Below are 21,683 nucleotides of genomic sequence, written 5' to 3' on the forward strand. Positions count from 1 at the left end.
TCACAAAAGTGCGAAACACAGTGGTCCCAAACTGGAGCCTCACCTCTCCAAGCTCCTAATGCACGTTGTCATTAAAAGTTTATCAGTTTATTGAGTCTGTTGGGATCTGTGACCCTTTGTCTCTGAAATGAGACTAAAATTAGATTTTTGACTTTCGCAGGACACCTTGAAGGTGGAGAGGAGATGCAGGTAGCATCAAACAAAATGATATCGTATTACCTGCTGTCATATTTGAGCTGGGTTTCTTTGTGATGGATTCAACACCCCCATAAAGAGTCACAGATTTAATACCAAAAGATCCAAAATGACTGATTTCTAAAAGGGAAAACGGGAGTAGGTGTGGCTGAGGTGTGAGCTGTCTGGGTGACCGGTCACTGTGATGACGCACACGCAGGGAGGGAGAGCAGGAGAGAGAGAGGTGCTCCGCTCTCAGCATCACGTCTCCTCAGTGAGCCTCCTGCTCTGTGACGGAGGAGCAGCTCCCCGTCTCCTCTCCGACGCCGGAAGCTCTGATGGAAGATTTAAATTCTGGGTCCGGAGCTCCTCACTGAGGACACGCGCGTAATTCTCTGTGCGTCCTCGCAGCGCCATGCCGCTCTTCCTCGTCTGACCTCCTCGCTCTCCTTCTTGGATGAACTTTCTCGCTGCCTGCGGGGACGCGGCCGCTCGCTCCGAGATCATGAAGACGACGCGGAAATGCCGCGCGCTGCTGTCGGTGGGTCTGAACCTGGTGGCCCTGTTCTTCTCCACCACCGCCTTCATCACCACGTACTGGTGCGAGGGCACCCAGCGCGTCCCCAAGCCCAACTGCAGCAAGCAGCGGCACCACAACTGCATCGACTACGGCGTGAACGAGACGGACCAGAACAAAGTGCACTACAGCTGGGAGACCGGGGACGACCGCTTCCTCTTCCGCCGCTTCCATACGGGCATCTGGTACTCCTGCGAGGAGAACATCCACGAGTCAGGTGGGTCCATCAGTCCGAGAGGCTGGGGAGATTCTGGGGTCGCTTAAAGTTGTTAAGAGAAAATAAAACTAGAGCAGTGTCGGCTTTAAGATGAGTGTGAAGTAGGTGGAATACTTTTCCCTCTTCACTTCAGTTTTTATTTATTTTATTTTTTAGCTCACCTGCAGTAACAGGTCAGACAATGCCCCCCTGAAATTAAAGCTAACACGCCAGCCACGTCATTTTTACGCACAACCAAAGGAACATGTTTGTGCGTAAAACCTGTTTTCACTTCGAGTTTGAGCCGCACTGATGTTTGTTTAGTCTTTGGACAGAATTTTAAAATGATAGGATGTGGTGCGTTCAGAGGACACTGCTCTCACTCATTGCACGCTGATCGATGTGGACAATTTAAGTCAATGCGCTCTCATTTTTCAAGCAGAAATTGAGCTTCTAAATCTCCGTTTCCCTCAATAACAGGACAACAAATGAAACATTTTTAGATTTACATTGAAAATAAATATTTTTATGCTTTTTCTTCGGTCTGTGCTTCTTGTCATAAAGATAAAAGTTGACAGAATTCAGGGAATTTGTTAGTGCCAGAAAGGAGCACAAAATCTTCACTCCAAACCACGTCTGAAGTCAAGCAATCCTAGATGGAAATTCATCAGTTAGGACCAGAGAGTGTGGCTGCACTGAGACTTTAACCTTTCATGTGATGGTGGATGATGCTGGTGTGGGTCTGCTCTGTGCAAACATGATGTATTCACACTGTTTTGGATAAATGTGAAGAGCTGGGTGATGAATATGACTGAAGCTGGAACTCTGAAAAGAACGGCCCCATTTACCTCCATACTCTTCTCTGCTCTGGTTAGTTCCTCAGAAAAGCAGAAAGATCTCAGCTTAAACACATTCAGCATACCTGCTGCTGAATTGAAAAGCATCATAAGGAGTGCAGTGAAGGAGATGTGAATGTTTTTCTTGTGAGGTCTCTGGTGGGTTTTGTTGTGGGTGTTTGTATTTTGTATAAATTGTTGTAAATCTTGAATTTTCTGTTGTAATTGGTGCATTTTTAGCATGTTTGCATCATGGCTGCTGTCTTGGCTGGGTTTCTTTGTGAACCTCCTGGTTAAATAAAGGTAAAAATAAATAAATAAATAACACATGAGGCTCTCTGCTCACATTTTCTCTTCCTGCTGATGAGACGTTTAATGGAAAACTCAAAAATTAAAAGTTCAGGTCTTCAAATCACTTATTTTCCCTCAGTCCACAGTGAGGAGGCGCTCAGGTGATGTGCTGGACGCCCTCACATAGAAGCTCATACCAGTGGGACTTTTTGCTGTAACCGTGTTATCCAAACGGTGTGTTGAGGAGGTGCTGCCCTCTCCAATCTCCTGGATTTCCTCTCCTGTGTTTTTGGATTTATAGTTCCAGCAGTTTGTTTCCTGAACTTTGTTATCAGCTGCTGAAGCTGGCTTCCTGTTGAATGGTAAATGGCCTGTATTTGTATAGCGCTTTACTTGGTCCAGTTCTGGTTAGTTCTAAAGCTGCCAAACAAAGTGCTTCACAGGGGAAACAAACTTCATAACAAGCAGGTTTTAATAACTCAAAGTTAACTTCTGGTCTTTTGAATGAAAGATGGCAGAGGATGAAAAACAGAGATCACTGATCAGATTGTTTTTGTGAATGCTCTGATGGTGGACGGCTTTGAACTGTGGGGTGGTGTCACCTCCTTACCTTTCAATAAAGGATGGTCTAATGTATCCTCTGCCAAAAGAGGCAATAACTCTGAAGCATTGTTCTTAGTATTTATATAATCCGGTGAGACTTATTGTGGCTCCCTCACAGACATTTCCACATCTGTCAGGACTCTTATTAAGAAAACTGTTTCTACCTCAGCCAGTGTCCCTTTACTTTCTGACTTTCCTTCTCTGTTTCCATCTTTGTGATGAACTTCCTAAAACTGCTCCACGGTGCAGTTTTTGACCAAACAGGAGAAACCTCTGCTTGTCAGGGACTACTTTCAGCTGCGGATTGATCCCCATTACTTGGAGCTTTAGCTGTGAAGTCTACAGTGAGCTTTGCCTCTGTGGGTCCTGTAAGTGTTTCTGATATTTTGTCCCATGTGAGAAGCTGTAGACAAACAAACAAACAGGATTTGTTCTGTGCAGAGACGAGTGGGAGTGAAGAGGACAAAACAGTCTGTGTGTGGATCTGTGCGCTGTAACTCTGTGAGAGTAAATAAACATCCCAGGGACACAGAGGTGTGTGTGTGTGTGTGTGTGTGTGTGTGTGTGTGTGTGTGTGTGTGTGTGTGTGTGTGTGTGTGTGTGTGTGTGTGTGTGTGTGTGTGTGTGTGTGTGTGTGTGTGTGTAACTGATATTATGAGCTTTCCTTCTTCTCCACATTTAAAGTCCACATCATGCAGGAGCAGCAGCATCTGTGAAGTTAAAGTGTAAAAAAACAGCAGATTTTCTAAAATCCTGTAAAGAATCATTATTTGCATCAGTGGCACACGCCATTGTTCAGAATGTGAATGCATTTTTAACCTTATTTCTCTGTGAGAATTTTCACATCAGCGGCAAATAGGAAATAAAATGCTCAGCCTGAGGCCTTAAGTCCTGACTGATGACCACCAGTAACCCACATGGGAGGGATCCTTTAATTCTGCAGAAGCAAAAACGAGAAACTCGTATTTAAGCTCTTGCTGTAGCGCCCACTTGTGTTTTTATTGTGGTCTTTTAGCTTTTATTGCGATAGGAAGGTGGAGGACAGGAAAGCTGAGACCAGGGGAGCATTTCTAAACATCACAGCACCTAAAAACTATTATTCATGTTTAATACATTAAACCATATTCATATATATTATGTAACTGAGACTTAAACGCTCATATCTCCTCAAGCATGACTTAAAATAAGTTATTTATGAGTTTATTTAGACACAAGCTTTTTTTTTAGTTAGTTTTAATTTTGAGCTCTTTCTTTGCATTATTTGATGTCAGAGGTCTCTCCTCTGTGACAGACTGGATATCTGGGGGCTGTGCTACAAACTTCAACATACCCAGGATAACTTTCTTATCTGGCTTCACTTATCCTAACATCTGCAGTCAGTTTGAGCTCCATCTAGTGGCTGTTTAGCGGCCTTGCACGGTGTGACCAGGAGTGTTGCAGATTCGGCCTCAGGAAGGTTGAATCTGTTGATCTGCTCTAAAGTTTCTGTTAATACATCGACTCAAACTGAGCTCTGACAGCTCAGATCTCAGTAAGTACAAAACTAAGAAAGTCTCCCGTCCAGCACATCAAGTATTGAACAAACACACATCCCGTCACGCCCCGAAGCTTAAGCTTGTTAAATTCCCCCCTCACATTCTGAAAGGATCGGTTTGTTCCAGCTCTTCATTAAATCTACAGGATGTTTACACTGAGACCAACACTGGAACAGAAGCTGCTGATGGAGCAGCACCTTTTTTGTTTAACAGGGTGTTTATATTTTTGCTCTCGGCCCTGCTCTCACCAACAGGAATGCACATTTTATTAGACTTAAACCCAAAGCTGCATTTTCATCAAAGATTTTATGCATTCATCTGTTTGTATTTTAGATCAATCCCAACATCCAGTCTAAATTATTTGTTGTCTTTGAAAACTTTGGGATTTGCACTAAGATTTCTCTTTGCTCTGCTTTGTTTTTCACTTTCTTTTTGCCTGATTAAATTTTGTTGCTATCGATACATGTGTATTTGCCAACTGCTCTGTTGCTGCTGGGTGAAACTGGTTGCAAAGAGTGTGGTGCACCAACCTCAGCAGGAGCTTGCAAGGAAACACTCCCCAGCGGACTCTCAATGAATAAGTTTCGAAAAACGCAGCTTTTATTTTGAAGGCGACAGTTTCCATTTCCAGCTTGCATCGGGTTTTTTTAGTCTCATTAACATTGTGCATGTAGTTGGTGTCACTGGAATCAGTTTGTAGTGTTTGGGTCTTGGGGTAAAGTCTGATTCCCACTTTGGTCTTGAAACTTACCTGAACTTGCTCACCTGTCTTCTCCGAGTCAATACTTCCCTGTTAAGGATTCTTTCAAGGAGTCTTACCTTCTTGCCTCACCTGCCTGCAGACCCTCCTTACAAACCTCAAACAGTTCCTGGAGAACAAACCAGCACCATTCTCTGAGATTACATTCACGATTCTTTTAAACTGTCTTCGAAGCAACTCTCTGTGAACCATCCAAACACCATCTGAACTGGGTCCTGCTTAAGTGTCCAGCTGCCTGGCCTGGCCTCCACGGCTTTCCAGGAAAGCTGGTGTCTTCCATGAAAACTGTGGGTAACCATGGCAACCTACAAGCAACCGAAACAATCGTGAGGAAGTTTTTTTGTCCAACACCGTGCACCGACCGGTCTGTAGGCCGGTGTGACTGAGGCGCTGGGCGCTAAAACTTCTTGGTTAGGTTGAGGAATGCCAGTTGAGGTGATTGGATTCAAACTGAGTTGAAGACCGCTGATAATTTGTATTTGCACTTTTTAAAAATGTTTACAGCGCCTGTCACTCTTACTAGTCCTGATGGCTGAACTGAGCGTGTGCCGACTTTAATCAAACCATGTAAACAATCCACATTAATATGCAGATATTATACATGTGCTGCAGAGGCTGAATAATGATGAAAGCAACTCCAAACACCAGCTGTTTAATTATCAGCTGATAAAGATTCAACATCATACCCGCCTCCTCATTTAACCTGATGCGTAACAGACCAAAGAGAGTGTTACCTGAGATCAGGTACGCAAACACCTGTGACAGCGCGGAGCTTTGGGAAGAGCCGGAGAGTGTGTGTGTGTGTGTGTGTGTGTGTGTGTGTGTTCTTCTGTCCCAGTGATGATGAACTCTACAGAAAAGCCCAGCAGCAAAAATATGGTGGATTTCCTGCCAAGCCCAATGTTTTATTCAGCTGTTTCCTCAGTTCTGGAACAAATTCAGAATACTGGAGATGCTGGCTGTCTCGACTGTGATAAAACAAGTATACGTATAGTTTATTTGTCTGGATGACTTCTTTGGCGTGACGCAGCACTTGCTGATTTGCAGCTTGGCCTGGATGATAAAGTTGATGTTTGGACCAAAGGGTTGTGGATTTTTGCCTTTTTTCCTCACAGATTCGAGCTGCTGATTGGTGATGCATATAAAACTAATCTTGGCTCATTCTTTGGCTCTCCCTGTGTTGTTAATGATAAAGAGGACTTAAACCTGTTAATGTGTGGTAGTACTGGGGGGCTGTGGATCATAATTCCTAAACCTAACATGTTTTCCCACCATGAAGGCTGCTGCAGTGATTCCAGACAGTTTAATGGAAAGGCTGGGATGAAGCTTTGCTGTGTGGCTGAGATGTGCTGCAGAACCTTTAGACTAAGTGCAATAACATCAGTGTCACTGGGTCATTATAACAAGCCTGCTCTGGTCCCTGAGAGGGAAAAGATTGCTGTACTTTATCCAAGTGTTTCCTGTTGTCTGCACGTGTAGCGCATTAGCTGTTGCTAACATCAGGTTAATGCTAACCAAAGCAGGAGTAAAAATCATTTCTTCTGTGTGGGTTCAAGGTGCATTGTTTTGGTATGAGGTGTTTGCACTTCTACAATTTCAATTGCACTTTGTGTATGTTAACATGAGTCCAGTGGGAACCTCCAGGCGGATGAATGGGGTTAAATGTAGAACTGTCACACGAGACTGAGGTTAGAGTCTAGTATGAAGTCAAACATCAGTAATGGCTCATTGTTTTTAGTACATCACAGCCGTACGGGGGAAATGTTTTTATAATGCATCTATTTGGATTTTGTTAAGGCATAAATTTAGGAGCATGGCAGCTCTGGTTAGTGGGTGGCGACACAGGCGGCTGTAGCTGCTAGCTGTCTGCTCGGCTTCACCTCAGCTAACTGGAGTCCCTGAACTGGACCTCTGGACTGTGTTTGTGCTGTCGGAGCACCGTCCAAGAAAATTAAAAGAGGACAAAAACTGTCTTTAAAAACACAAATCATCTGTAAAGTAGGGGTGGGCGATATAAACGATATACGATAGAAACGATATAAATTTGGCCAACGACAGAGATTTTGACTATACCGCTTTATCGCGATAGCGCATGTTGATGATGTCATCAAGCTGCACCTGTTTTGGTCAAAAGCATCGCAGCGGCTACAACCATTATCATCTGCAAATTATGGCGGGCGACAGTCACAGCAAAGAGATGAAGCACTTTTGAAATATGGGGAAAGCCAAAAACTGCGCTTCCTCCACTTCGGTAACATTGATTCATTAATGCTGAATTCTCTCGCAGCTGCTCTGTTCCCATGTTGTTGCAGTATATTAATAACTAACCTCGTATTGTGGATGAATAATCTCAGTTGTTCTCCTGACTGAAGTTTGGCCCATGTATAGCATCCTGCTATGCGATTGCATTTGTCCCTGACCACCAGAATCCCTCACGTTAACTTAAAAGTTGGCGTTCATCCTCCAGCTTCACTGTGCTAATGTTATGCTAACATAGCTGTGTCGCTAGCAATCACGTAGCACAACATTATATACCAGCTAGCCCAACTTCAGTAACCCTGCAAACGCCACTGCTGTTTAGTTTTCTGTCTTCATTTATGTTGGAAGTGGTAGCAGAGCTGTACGTTTGAATTAGTTTCAAAAATCTCAGTCAGAACATGATATGAAATGTTTAGGTGGAAGCTAGCGAGCTAACTTCCTGCTAACTTCTAACTCCGTTAAATTTAATAAATTCTGTTTTCATGGATGCCTGGATGTTAAACTTAATTGTTACACCTGGTAAAGCGTTGCTGCTTTACCAGGTGGAATTTAGACCGTTTTTAACTCTTAGTGTTCGTTTGACTTTGGGACCTGAAGCAGACGGAGTTTTGGACCCAGATTGCTCCGCGAAGCTCCTCACTACGGCAGCCGTAATGCTCTGACAATCCATCAAGCAGTGCAGCTTACCAAAGTTGTACTAAAACATTTTTTAACAGATTTCTGCAGCCAAAATCGGTTCGAGGTCAGTAAGCACAACCAGAATTCATACATAAGGCACACTCGATTTTTGAGAAAATTAAAGGATTTTAAGTCCTTATAGTGTGGAAAACATGCTATACAGAAGAAAAGAATATATCGCGATATATATCATTACCGCACATGCTTCAAATTATATCGCAATATGAATTTTAGGCCATATCGCCCAGCCCTATCGATTATTTCCCGGTCTGCACACAGACTGTGTTCACTGTGCTGTTGATGGGATTTTTTCTGAGTTTTTGTTTTAAAAAAATCAAACATCTGTTTGAATATAACTCACTATGAATTGCCTGTTAGTAACTGGTAATTTCTCCTTTCAGTGTGATTGGTCTGCGAGCTAAAGGCCTGTATCTTTATTACAGTGTGGTTCGCCCAGCAGTGCTGGATAAAAAGGCATTCTGGCATCGCTGAGCGGAGAGTTATGATAATAAAATTTTACAGTGTGACTCCCTCTCTCAGCCATCGATTCCTTTTTCTTCTCTGACTTCGCTCTGCTTGTTTGTTTTTACAGAAATAATTATTAGCATCACCTTTGAGGATTACGAATGAGATCATCCTGGGGAGGTGATGGAGACACCGAGAGCATCACTAATTAACATTGATTAACCTCCAAAGATGTTAGGACTTAAAATTACATGTACGTTATACATAATTACTGTATGAATATGACACTGTCTGTCACAGATTTAAGCAGACTCTCGGTTACCTTTGTTTGCAGTAATATTCTCTATAATATTTTGACACCACTTTTATCAGTTTTGGGCTCTGTGTTGCTGCTCGTGTTGTTCACTGAAAGCTCAAGAAGTCAACAGAGAAGCGCCAAAAGCTGCAGTACCTCTAGTGTCCAGCAGAGGTCAGTCCCCATAGACTCCCATGTTCAAATGTCCAACTTCACAGCAGAAATAAACACGTTTACAGCCTGATACAGAAACAGTTTTGGTCTCTACAGATAATTTCTCCATTTATAACAGCTGTACGAGGGTGAATTCCTCTGTATAAAGTTTGCATTATTATGGGCGTGGGCTTTTGGACTGACAGGTTAATGGTGACACAGGCAGCTGGAGCTGCTAGCTGTCTGATAGGCTTCACCTCAGCCAACTCAAGTGTTTGTTTTTGTTCTGTTGGAGCTTCCTGTTTGGGATTGAAGTTCTGCTTGCCTGTCTACAGCTTATGGATCCTGCTTTTAAGCTACTAGAGTCCACGATATAATATAATTCTACAAATGTATGTGAGTTATGCAACTTCCTGATGAAGCTGCACACAAAACACAAAAACAGCAGTATTTTATTTATTCATCGCAATGTCATGAATTTCTTAGAAGAAGCGTTTCAACATCTTTATCTGTTTTTTGCATTCAGCACACCTTGGACTTGAAAATAGGATCCACTTTTAAAATGATCACGCCGATCCTTATCTCTGATGATACTTTAACAGACATATGGGCCTTAAGTTCACCAGTACTGAATATGCTGTTGTGTGTTATTAGTATTACTTAGTAAAATAAAATTTTCTTTTAATATTTTCTTTTGTTCAAAAAAATATTTGTAATTGTTGTAAAGCGGACCCGCTGAGCTCAGTGTAGCTCTATTAGAAAGTGGGCCAATTCATCCTCTACCTGAAACAAGCCATTTCGGTGTGTTTGATGGCTGCACATACGCTGAGCCCATTATTGGAATACGTGGCCATCAGCCATTGGAGCTGGAGCTATATGTGACCTGTTGCACAGCTGGTCCGTATATTACAGCAGCTTATTATTAAAAATAGATTAATAATTGAATTAATGATTCAAGCTTTTCTGCTTGTGTGAAACTTATCCAAGCACTACACAGTAATTATTTATCAGTCTGCTTTCCTATGAAAGGTCCGTACTTTGGAGCCACTGTGAAAAATGACACATGGAGGGAAATAAATGATTCAGTGGGATTTTTTCCTTTAAAAACAGCCATCGTCTCAGAGCTTTGGACTGCTTCAGAAGGGGCCAATCTCAGAGTTACTGAAGCCCGCTCGGGCTGATCGATGCGTACGACTTTACTGCTTCTCTTCATCAGTCTCACTGTGCTGCTCCTCACTGTCCCTGTTCTCTCCTCAAACACCCTGCTGGGAGACTCATGTTGGAGTCTCGCCGTCAATCCAGACTTCACTGAACTTTTAAACCTTCTTTGACTATGATTTGATATCGCATCTGAATCCAGACATGCTGTATTCCACCCAGGCAATAAGAGGTTAAGTGAAAGCATGCAGCCATGGCGTCATGAAAGCTTCAGCGAGGCTTATTCACTTCATTACATCACTTCAATCTGGCACGACTGGCAAACAGACTCCTAAGGAGCTCATCTCGCAGTGACAGCAGTAATGAGAACAGAGTCGGTCGCTCCAAAAAGAGGCTTTAATTTGCAAAAAAGTTCAATTTACATCGACGTGACCTTTCTGTGAAATCCTCACTGTCACTGTTTGAGCCTTTTAACAGCCTGTTTCATGTCTTTTCTCTTTTTATTATATTGTAGAAGGAAGAACCTGTTTCACCCCAAGACCAGAGTGCGTAATACTCAGAGAAACTGCAAACAAACCCAAGAGCTCCATCAAAGACTCTTCAGGCTAGGCTAATGGTTCAGGACAGCACAGTTAGAAAAAGACTGAACCCACATAGCAAAATTGGTATGGCCCGGATCTGGCCCACATAATGTGCTTACACATGGTCCACATACTGCAAAGAATGACGGCCCATGTGTGGCCCAGATCAGGTTTGCCAGATCTGGGCCACACGTGGGTCAGCACAAGGCCAGTTGAAGACACACTGGTGGTCCTGTGCTGGCCCATGTGTGGACTACCTCTGGCAAACCTGATCTGGGCCACCAAAGGGCCGTCATTCTTTGCAGTATGTGGACCATGTGTAAGTTGTGTGCTGGCCCAGAACAGTTTCAGCTCTGGCCCCAGATGTCAGCCTAATGTGTATCTTAATCAAGCCATGTAATAACAACATGTGCCAGAACATGCAAAACAGTGCAAAAGTAACATGATGAGACTCTGTTCAGACTGACTTTTATATAGCGCTTTTCTAGTCTCCCGGATTACTCAAAGTACTCTATACAACATACCACATTCACACACTTTCCCTACACGGAGTGCTTCCTAACTACATTCATACACATTCACACTCTTAACATGCAGACTGGAGGAGCCAGTGATCGAACCACTAACCTTCCGATCAGTAGGTGACCTGCTTTACCTCCTGAGCTACCGCCACCCACTGGCAAAGATGAGTAAACCGTCACTAGGTTTTGGATAAAGTGTACACAAACCTGTCAAACCTGCATTTGAAACGTTGGCTACCATAGCAGTATAGTATTGCAAAATGGCATTTGGGTCTTTTAACAAAAATAGGAACATAAACAATGGCATCATTGCGGTTAGAAGTGCCAGCTTGATGCCGGATCTGGGGAAGACCTGTTTTCTATGGGCCTGGGCCACATACACTAAACCACAATCGGGCCAGATATGGCATGCCATCACATAAGCAGTGGCATCATTGCCAGACCTGGCCCATATCTGGTCGACATACACTCTGCCATGACAGTGGTCAATCAGAAGTGCCAGCTTGATGCCAGGCCTGGCCCATATCTGGATGACATATGTCTTTACATGCCAGAATTCAGCCAGCAGTGCCGGCTTGATTCCAGATCCGGGCTAGACCTGCTTGCTATGTGGGAACAAGTATGGCTGTGTGGAAGGGATACAGGAGAAAACCTCTTCTCTCTATAAACAGCATGGCAGCATCTGAACTACCAACAAGACATCAGGACCAATGAAGTTCAAACCCAGCCTTCACCACAGCGGTGGACCGATCATGATTTGGGCACCTTGCAGTCACTGAGTGTACTGTGACCTCACCAAAGTGTTCTAGAGCCAAATGTGAGGCTGTGTCCCACAGCTAAAGCAAACTGGGTCATCAACAGGACGACGATCCCGAGCACAGCAGCACATTTCCAACTTAAAAAAAGGAGGAGCTGCAGTGATCCAGACCTCAGCCTGACTGAGATCTTTTCAGTCTTTTCTGTGCATAAATGAATGTTGCAAACCTCAATGATCTGATCGACGCTATAAAGAAGAGTGGGCCAAAACTCCTCCACAGTGATGTGACAGACTGATGAAGTCACACAGGAAACCATCACTGCTGAAGGAGGTTGCATTTGAAAATGATTAGGCACATTATCAAAGATGCACAGCAGAGGTTTGTGCAGACATATTTACTCATTATTGTAGTGACGATGAAGGTAAAAGTACCGTTCTTCCTTCCCGGACCCATAACGTGAATCAGACTATTAGTTGTGCTCTGGTGGGCGGAGCTGGAGATGCTGATTGTGTTGTTGCCGTGGATGGAGCCTTCAGTGAAGCTGTGTGACTGTGACGTAGAAGTATAACCTGTAGAACAAAAAAGTCTTTAAAATGTTGCTTTGAGGCAAATCCACCAAACCTTTGGAGCTGATGTGACTGATGATGTTTTCATATCTGTGATCATATCTGTGAGTTATTCAGTTACAAGCGAGACGGCTCAGGATGGCTGCTGAGGACTCTGGCATGGAGCAATGTGTGAAATACTGATGTTCTGTCAGATGCTGCAGGCGTCTCACCATTGCAGACAAAGTGTCCTGACTCTTGGGTTTATTTGTGTAACCTTGTGTTTTCCTTTTGCTCCTGATTTCGGTGCTCACAGTTAGTTAATTAGGTTTAGGTAGAAGTTGTAGTTTCAGTTCAAAGCACCGTCCTTCACAACATTAAGCTTGCACACTGCCACTCACCAGTCAACACAGACAGCCAGTCAGTCACACCCTATGGGTACTTTAGAGTCACCAGTTAACCTAAACCCACTAAATGTATGTCTTTGGACTGGGAGGACGTCGGAGTACCTGCAGAGCAAACACTGGAAAAAGTGAACACAGCCACATGGTTGATGTTCTTGCTGTGAGGCAACGGAGTTAACCACCATGCTGCAACTCCTCGGGCTTCCACTGGTCCGTTGCCTCGCTCTGTGGGCCCAGTAAACACTTTCCTGATGGGTTTATGGTCTCAGTCGCTGGTTTGAAGTCTTGTTGAATAAAACGTGGTGTTAATTTAGAAATTTATGATCCAATTAGAGATAGAGGAGGACGTGCTTTAACGCAAGTCATAATTGTGTGACTGTGCAGCGTTCCTCAGTTTCTCAATCACGTCCATCGATCACTCTGCACGTCCAGTTTTGAACTGCGGTGTTGGATCAGCACAAATGAGACTGGAGCCTTTATGTTCTTCAAGTTCATTCTCAATCTGACGTTTTATACGGTCTGTTTTAAATGTAGAAGTAATGGCACATTAGGTGTTGTTTCACAAAAGCATTCATACTCATTACAGCTGCAATTAACCCCCAAATGACATCGGATCATTGATTAAACAGTCTGCAGAGCTGCAGGAAGGGAGAATAATGAAAGAGTGGTGCAAAAGTGAGAGCCGGGACTGTGAACCAAAATTACAAGAGAAGACACCTGAAGCTTCTTTAAATGGATCTGTTTCATTACAGCCTGATAGACTGCGAGCGTGATTTTCTCTCTTTCTTTTTTTTTTGATAATTGACATTTTAGAGCAGCGCGGGCTTCTGTGTGCAGCAGGAAGGCGTAGGAATACTGATTGTGCTGTTAGTCCTGTCATCAGGTCACAGACGAGCCCGCTCACTCTTTAATTACATTTTAGATTCATGTCCTAATCAGACGCTGAGACGCTCACCTTTTGGCTGCATCACAGCTTCACTTCAGTTCACCAAGGTGTGAGCAAATTCACATTTAACCTTGAAAAGATGAAATATGACCATCCTCTTCAGATTCTGTCAAACAGGCGCTTAGAGGAAACAATCAAAGAGCTGATTTTAGCTACAGTCATACATTTATTCTTATTTCAGTTTAGTTCCCAACAAGAAGCCAGGGGAGAACAGAGGAAGGAAGGATACAAGCACCAGGTGGAGAACAGGTAACAGGAAGGAGTGGGTTAAGGGTCATTCGGCTCATTTCCAGCAGCGTTTTCACTCTGTTATAGGAGAAGCGGAAATGGCCCATCAGTCATGAGATGGGCTTGACAGGGGTAAGTGTTTCGTGGTTAAGAGGTGACCCAGTTGCCAAAGAACACCTGAAATTTGGTCCATGTGAGCTGAAGCTATGGCTAAATTTAGTCAGCCAGACCGACCCTGAATCATAGCTGTCAGCCAAGTCTGAATGCAGCCCACATTTAGGCCAAACACCGATTGCTCTCTAGGTTAGAATAACTGCCCATAGGTGATGCAACAGTAGATTAACAGGAATCATGTGAGCTGAAACTGTAGAATAAAAGTACCAATTAGACATAAAAGCTATTCTTCTGAATGCACTGTTGAGCTAACGGGACTTCCAGAATCTCAGAGAGTTTCTGCAGGACTGACGTTGAGTTTCTGTTCTTTTTCTTTCACCACAGGAAACCTAAATCGTCCTCAGCATCAGTGTGATCAGAGTGTGTCTTCATCTGCTGTTCAGCGAGTATGGCTCTGTGCGTGTGTGGGCGTCGGTGTTTGGGCTGGTTATAGATGGGCCCGCCTGCTGCCCGTGACACTGCACGGGCTGAATTATAGCTCGTGTTGTGGCTGCTGATCTGTGACCTGCAGGGTCCCGTGAGCTCTGATGAACTCACCGAGGCCCGAGTGTGCCAGGAAGAAATATAATGAAGCCAAGAGGACACTTGAAACTGAAACTAGAACAATCTGAGAAAGAGTCACTTTTTCTTTTTTTACACATTCAGTATCGCTCCACATCACAAAGTTATGAAGGTTAGCAACCACGAGCAAGAGAAGTTTAATCACATGACAAACTTGTAATTGACAATTAGTCAGCCAATGACCGTTCCCACTTCTTTCTGACTCTCAATAATCCCAGAACATCCCATGGAGCCCAACCTGTCCAAAATCCTCACTCTGATCTAAATACAGTGGGGCAAAAAAGTATTTAGTCAGCCACCGATTGTGCAAGTTCCCCCACTTAAAATGATGACAGAGGTCAGTAATTTGCACCAGAGGTACACTTCAACTGTGAGAGACAGAATGTGAAAAAAAAATCCATGAATCCACATGGTAGGATTTGTAAAGAATTTATTCGTAAATTAGGGTGGAAAATAAGTATTTGGTCACCTCAAACAAGGAAACTCTCTGGCTCTCACAGACCTGTAACGTCTTCTGTAAGAAGCTTTTCTGTCCCCCACTCGTTACCTGTATGAATGGCACCTGTTTGAACTCATCATCTGTATAAAAGACACCTGTCCACAGCCTCAAACAGTCAGACTCCAAACTCCGCCATGGCCAAGACCAAAGAGCTTTCGAAGGACACCAGGAAAAGTATTGTAGACCTGCACCAGACTGGGAAGAGTGAATCTACAATAGGCAAGCAGCTTGGTGTGAAAAAAATCAACTGTGGGAGCAATCATCAGAAAATGGAAGACATACAAGACCACTGATAATCTCCCTCGATCTGGGGCTCCACGCAAGATCTCATCCCGTGGGGTCAAAATGATCATGAGAACGGTGAGCAAAGATCCCAGAACCACACGGGGGGACCTGGTGAATGACCTGCAGAGAGCTGGGACCACAGTAACAAAGGTCACCATCAGTAACACACTACAACGGCAGGGAATCAAATCCCGCAGTGCCAGACGTGTTCCGCTGCTGAAGCCAGTGCATGTCCAGGCCCGTCTGAAGTTTGCCAGAGAGCACATGGATGATACAGCAGAGGATTGGGAGAATGTCATGTGGTCAGATGAAACCAAAGTAGAACTTTTTGGTATAAACTCAACTCGTCGTGTTTGGAGGAAGAAGAATACTGAGTTGCATCCCAAGAACACCATACCTACTGTGAAGCATGGGGGTGGAAACATCATGCTATGGGGCTGTTTTTCTGCCAAGGGGACAGGACGACTGATCCGTGTTAAGGACAGAATGAATGGGGCCATGTATCGTGAGATTTTGAGCCAAAACCTCCTTCCATCAGTGAGAACTTTGAAGATGAAACGAGGCTGGGTCTTCCAACATGATCCAAAACACACCGCCCGGGCAACAAAGGAGTGGCTCCGTAAGAAGCATTTGAAAGTCCTGGAGTGGCCTAGCCAGTCTCCAGACCTCAACCCCATAGAAAATCTGTGGCGGGAGTTGAAAGTCCGTGTTGCTCGGCGACAGCCCCAAAACATCACTGCTCTCGAGAAGATCTGCATGGAGGAATGGGCCAAAATACCAGCTACTGTGTGTGCAAACCTGGTAAAGACCTATAGTAAACGTTTGACCTCTGTTATTGCCAACAAAGGTTATGTTACAAAGTATTGAGTCGTATTTTTGTTATTGACCAAATACTTATTTTCCACCCTGATTTACCAATAAATTCTTTACAAATCCTACCATGTGGATTCATGGATTTTTTTTCACATTCTGTCTCTCACAGTTGAAGTGTACCTCTGGTGCAAATTACTGACCTCTGTCATCATTTTAGGTGGGGGAACTTGCACAATCGGTGGCTGACTAAATACTTTTTTGCCCCACTGTACAAGAGAAAGCGAAGCACTTCCTTAAAAACTGTACTCAAAAACACATAAACTAAAAATGCTGTTGGATATAAATTGCTAATGCTACCCAGTCATATGCAAAGTGTTAAGGCTAATATGTGACCCACCTGCCACTGAGACAAACCTTAATACAAGAGCAGTAAATCTAGGTCAGAGCAATGAGTAATATCACAAACTAACCACCTGCTGTTACCAGTTTTAAGTCATGATAAGAGGCAACGAGTCTTTTACAGCTGTGGAGGATTTTTGGCCCATTCAGCTTTGCAGAATTGTTATAGTTCAGCCACACATGAGCCGCCTTCAAAGGTCATGTCACAGCATCTCAATCGGATTCGGGTCAGGACTTTGAGTGGCTTAAGAAAAGCAAAATGAAGACTCTGGATCGGCCTAGTCAGAGGTGGACTTGCTGGTGTATTATGGTTTGGTGTAATGGGACACACACCTTCCAAAAACTTCAGCTTTTGTCTCGTCAGTCTACAGAATATTTTCCCAAAAGTTTTCGGGATCATCCAGATATTTTTCTTTATGTTCCTTTTGCTCAGCATTGGTTTTCTGCCATGCAGGCCATTTTTGCCAGGTCTCTTTCTTACGGTGGAGTCATGAACTCTGGCCTGCAGTTCTTTTGTCACCTCTTGGATGAGTCGTCGCTGCGCTCTTAGGGTAATTCTCTTCAGCTGGCCAATCCTGGGAAGGTTCACCACTGTTCCATGTTCTTGCCATTTGTGGAAATTGGCTCTCACTGCGGTTTGCTGGAGTCCCTCTGCTTTAGAAATGGCTTTATAACCTTTTCCAGTCTGAGAAATCTCAGTTACTTTGTTTCTCATTTGTACCTGAATTTCCTTGGATCCCGGCGTGATGTCTGGCTTTTGAGGATCTTTTGGTCTGCTCCACCTCGTCAGGCAGGTCCTATTTAAGTGATTTCTTGATTGTGAACAGGTATGACAGTAATCAGGCCTGGGTGTGGCTAGAAACTGAATTCAGCTTTCCAAAGATGTGATACATCACAGCTAATTTATGTAATGATGGGTCGGTGACAATCGGTTTTTCACACAGGGACACGTAGGTTTGGATTATTTTCCTTTTAATAACAAACACCATAATTTAGAAACTGCATTTTGTGTTTACATTTGTTATCTTTGTCTAATATTTGAATTTGTTTGATGATCTGAAACTGTGACAAACATACATTCGAAAAACCCCATGACATAACACAACAATGGAGGACATCTAGGCGATGTTTTGTCAGACTGCCGGAGAGATCGGGTGTCTTGGCGACACCTTGGTGTCCCCTTAGAAATGGTGGAGGAGGTGACTGTGGAGATGGGTGGATGTCTCTGCCCTCGTGACCATGACTCAGATTTTTGTCAGAGAATGGATCAACAGATCGTTCTAATCATTTAACTGAGTTCTCTGCTTTGGGATTTTCATCCTGACTCCAGCTCTGTGCTGTAAACATCTTTTGTTTAATGCGATGGAACAAAAGCAAATGAATGTGACTAATACAGCTTTTAAAACAACTTAATAATGCCTGGCAGTGTGCAGCAGTGTGCAGAGGATCATCTTGAGTCACTGTGTCTTTATTTGTGAGCCTGACGTGGTTTCAGTTCGTATCAGTCCGCCACACTAACGTTCATTTTATCCGTTTCTCTCCCCCCTATGCATTCATTTCCATCCTTGTCTCCTGCCCACTAATCACCTCATCCTCTGCACCTGCTCCCCCCCCCCCCTTTATTCCCAACTCGATTCACCTTGTTTCCTCCACCTCTTCTTCCCTCTTTACATCTACACCTCCCTCTCTCCTTCCTCTCCCTTTCTCTCTCCTCTCAGGTGAGAAGTGTCGGAGCTTCATTGATTTGGCCCCGGCATCGGAGAGAGGTGAGTGATGATGGTCATTAGGCAGCTTCGCCACTCCCTGCCGCTCCCCACCTGTTCACTGGGCCAAGGGAAAAAAACCAAACACACACACACACACACACACACACACACACACACACACACACACACACACACACACACACACACACACACACACACTCTCTTTCGTTTTTGGACTCTTTCACTGTTTCAGAGGGTTTTCACCTGTGGTGCACTAAGAAAAATGTGAATTCTGGGCTCTCAGAGTTTTTTATTACCTCTCACCTCCTGGACGACTGTAGTGCTGTGCCCTTGTGTGTTATGAGTTCACATCTAAAATGACAATAACAAGCGTGTTTGTGTGGGACACGTCACCAACGCTGCATGGTCATTTTGACATATCAAACTTGAAATAAACTCACAGTGGAGGTTACAGGTTTGGTGTTTACCTTGTGATTTTAATCTGAAGGAGACTTTTCCAACTCTCTCTGGAGATAAAAGCTGAAGTTTCTTTCTTCTTCCTGCATATACTCTTTATTCCCTTTTTATATCACTGAAACTGTTAAACTTCTTTTAACTACTAAGTAGTAAGTAAGTAAAATTTATTTAGTAGTTAGTTAGTAGTTAGTATTTATTTATTGTCATTGTCAAGAACAATGAAATTGCGTTTGGGGCTTCAATACAACCCCCCAAAAAAAAAAAAAAAAAAAAAGAAGAAGAAAATAATAAATACCCCTTAAAACCCAAGTGTACATATTTAACCCAGTGTGACTCCAATGCAATAAGACAATCCTTAACAATAACATGAGAACATAACAAGTAGTGTTCGTAGAAATTCAGACAAAGACCTGAGAAACATGACAAAGTACAACAATGCAACCCATTCAATATTATTGTACTGTGAGATATGATATCAGATATGATAGTTATCTATTTAAGAAAGGGGGGGGCAGGAGGGGGAAGAGAATAAAGATATGATGCACCAATGCAGACCAGTTCATTGCTATTAAGAAGTTGGATATGGTTATTGTCCGTGAGAGGGGGGCAGAGAGTTCAGGAGCCTCACAGCCTGTGGATACAGGCTGTTGGCCAGTCTGGATGTTCTGGCCTGTATAGACCTGTACCTTCTCCCTGAGGGCAGCAGATGGAAAAGGTGGCGCGCAGGGTGATGTTGGTCCCGCAGGATACTGTGCACCCTCCTCAGACAGCGAGTGGGGAAGATATTACTGATCTCTGGCAGACTTGTTCCAATAATTCTGCCAGCTTCTTTCACCACCCGCTGGAGTGCTTGCTGATCGGCCTTGGTGCAGCTGGGGAACCACACTAGAAATCCATACGTCAGAACGCTGCTGATGGCACAGTTGTAGAAGTTCAACATCAGAGATCTGGGAATGTGTGCGCTCCGCAGTCTCCTCAGGTAGTAGAGGCGCTGTTGGGCCTTCCGTACAACTGAGGTGATATGGTTGCCCCAGGACAGGTCCTCGGTCACAGTTACCCCCAAGAATTTAAAACTGCTCACCCTCTCCACCGCCTCACTGCCAATGAAGAGAGGCAGATGGTTATTATGACCCTTCTTCCGGAAATCTACAATGATCTCCTTGGTCTTTTTGGTGTTTAAGACCAAGTTATTGTCGTGGCACCATGACTCTAGTTGTTGCACCTCTGTCCTATAGTTTGTCTCATCATTGTTGGATATAAGTCCGAGCACTGTGGTGTCATCTGCAAACTTAACAATGAGATTGGACGCGCAGGAGGAAATACAGTCATGGGTGAAGAGAGTGTATAGCAGAGGGCTCAGAACACACCCCTGAGGGGCACCGGTGTTGACCACAAGGGTGGAAGAGGTGTTCTTACCCACTCTGCCACTCTGTCTACGGTTAGTGAGGAAGTCCACAATCCAGTTGCACAGAGAGGAGTTAAGTCCCAGTTGGTGGAGTTTGGGACGGAGTTTGTATGGCCGGATGGTATTAAAAGCCGAGCTGTAGTCTACAAAGAGGAGCCGTGCATAGGTGTTCCTGTGTTCCAAGTGCTTCAGTAATGTGTGCAGCACTGTGGCGATCGCATCCTCGGTTGACCGGTTCTCCCTGTATGCAAACTGGTGCGAGTCCAGGGATGGTGGAAAAGCAGCTCTGATGTGTTTAATGACCAGTCTCTCCAGGCATTTGGCGGGAATGGGGGTGAGTGCCACAGGTCTGAAATCGTTCAGACATGTGACATTTGACTGTTTTGGGATGGGAACGATGGTTGCTGCTTTGAAACAGGATGGTACCAGTGAACAGGACAACGAGGTGTTATATATAGAGGTGAAGACGTCCGCCAGGTCCGCAGCACAGTCTTTTAGCACCCGGCCCAGCACTCCATCCGGCCCGGCCGCCTTCCTGGTGTTAATGCTCCGGAACACACGCCTCAGCTCATGAGTGCTCAGGACTGGAGCAGGATCGGTTGAGGGGAGAGGGGACAGGACAGGGTCGGTGTTCTCCCTATCAAAACGGGCATAAAAGAGATTTAGATCCTCAGCCAGAGTAGAACTGTCGGCTGAGGGTGATGGTGTTCTTCTTTTGTAGTCCGTGATAGCCCTGATGCCCTCCCAGACCTGCCTTGGGTTTGTGTTGTTCTCAAACCTGGCCTCGATACGCCTCCTGTGCTGCTGCTTGGCAGTCTTGATGCCTCTTCTCAGGTTGGCCCTGGCAGCACTGTATGCCTCCTGGTCCCCGGATTTGAAAGCGTTGTTCCTTGTTCGAATAAGTTGTTGAACTCCGTGTGTCATCCAGGGTGGATTATTAGGGAACACACGGAATCGTTTCCAAGTTGTTACATTGTCCACACAGAAACAGATGTAGTCCAAGACAGTGGAGGTGTAACTGTCCAATGCGACACGATTGTCAGTGTCCTGCACCTTGAATACATCCCAGTCTGTGCAGTGGAAACAGTCCTGAAGCATCGGAATAGCGTCCTGCGGCCATGTTCTCACGGTTTTGGTTGTAATCCCAGTGCTCTTGATCTTTTGTGTGTATATTGGGTGTAGCAGAAGGGAGAGATGGTCTGACAGACCCAGGTGGGGATAAGCCTGGGCTCTGTACGCATTCGCCATGTTGGTGTACACCTGGTCCAACGTTCTATCTCCTCTGGTAGCACACTTCACATTACGGTGGAAATTGTGAAGTACAGATTTCAGGTCCACGTGGTTAAAATCCCCAGCCGCAATAAAGACACTGTCCGGGTGTGCTACCAGGCTGTTATTGAT

The 21,683-nt window shown here is 44.4% G+C and overlaps 1 protein-coding gene across 2 annotated transcripts in view; it reads left to right on the forward strand.

The window, feature by feature from the left end:
• Positions 1–372: 372 nt before the first annotated feature.
• Positions 373–21,683, forward strand: part of gsg1l (gsg1-like) — a 38,701-nt gene continuing 17,390 nt past the window's right edge. The window contains exons 1-2 of one of the 2 annotated variants that reach the window (XM_026163975.2): positions 377–968; positions 18,413–18,460. In XM_026163975.2, coding sequence (XP_026019760.1) covers positions 632–968; positions 18,413–18,460 — 385 coding nt within the window. In that variant the 5' untranslated portion in view covers positions 377–631. Of the gene's footprint in view, positions 969–18,412; positions 18,461–21,683 lie in introns of both variants that reach the window. The other variant, XM_026163976.2, reaches the window with a different exon arrangement.

This window comes from Astatotilapia calliptera, chromosome 4 (assembly GCF_964374335.1).
Source record: "Astatotilapia calliptera chromosome 4, fAstCal68.1, whole genome shotgun sequence".
NCBI classification, from domain to species: domain Eukaryota; kingdom Metazoa; phylum Chordata; class Actinopteri; order Cichliformes; family Cichlidae; genus Astatotilapia; species Astatotilapia calliptera.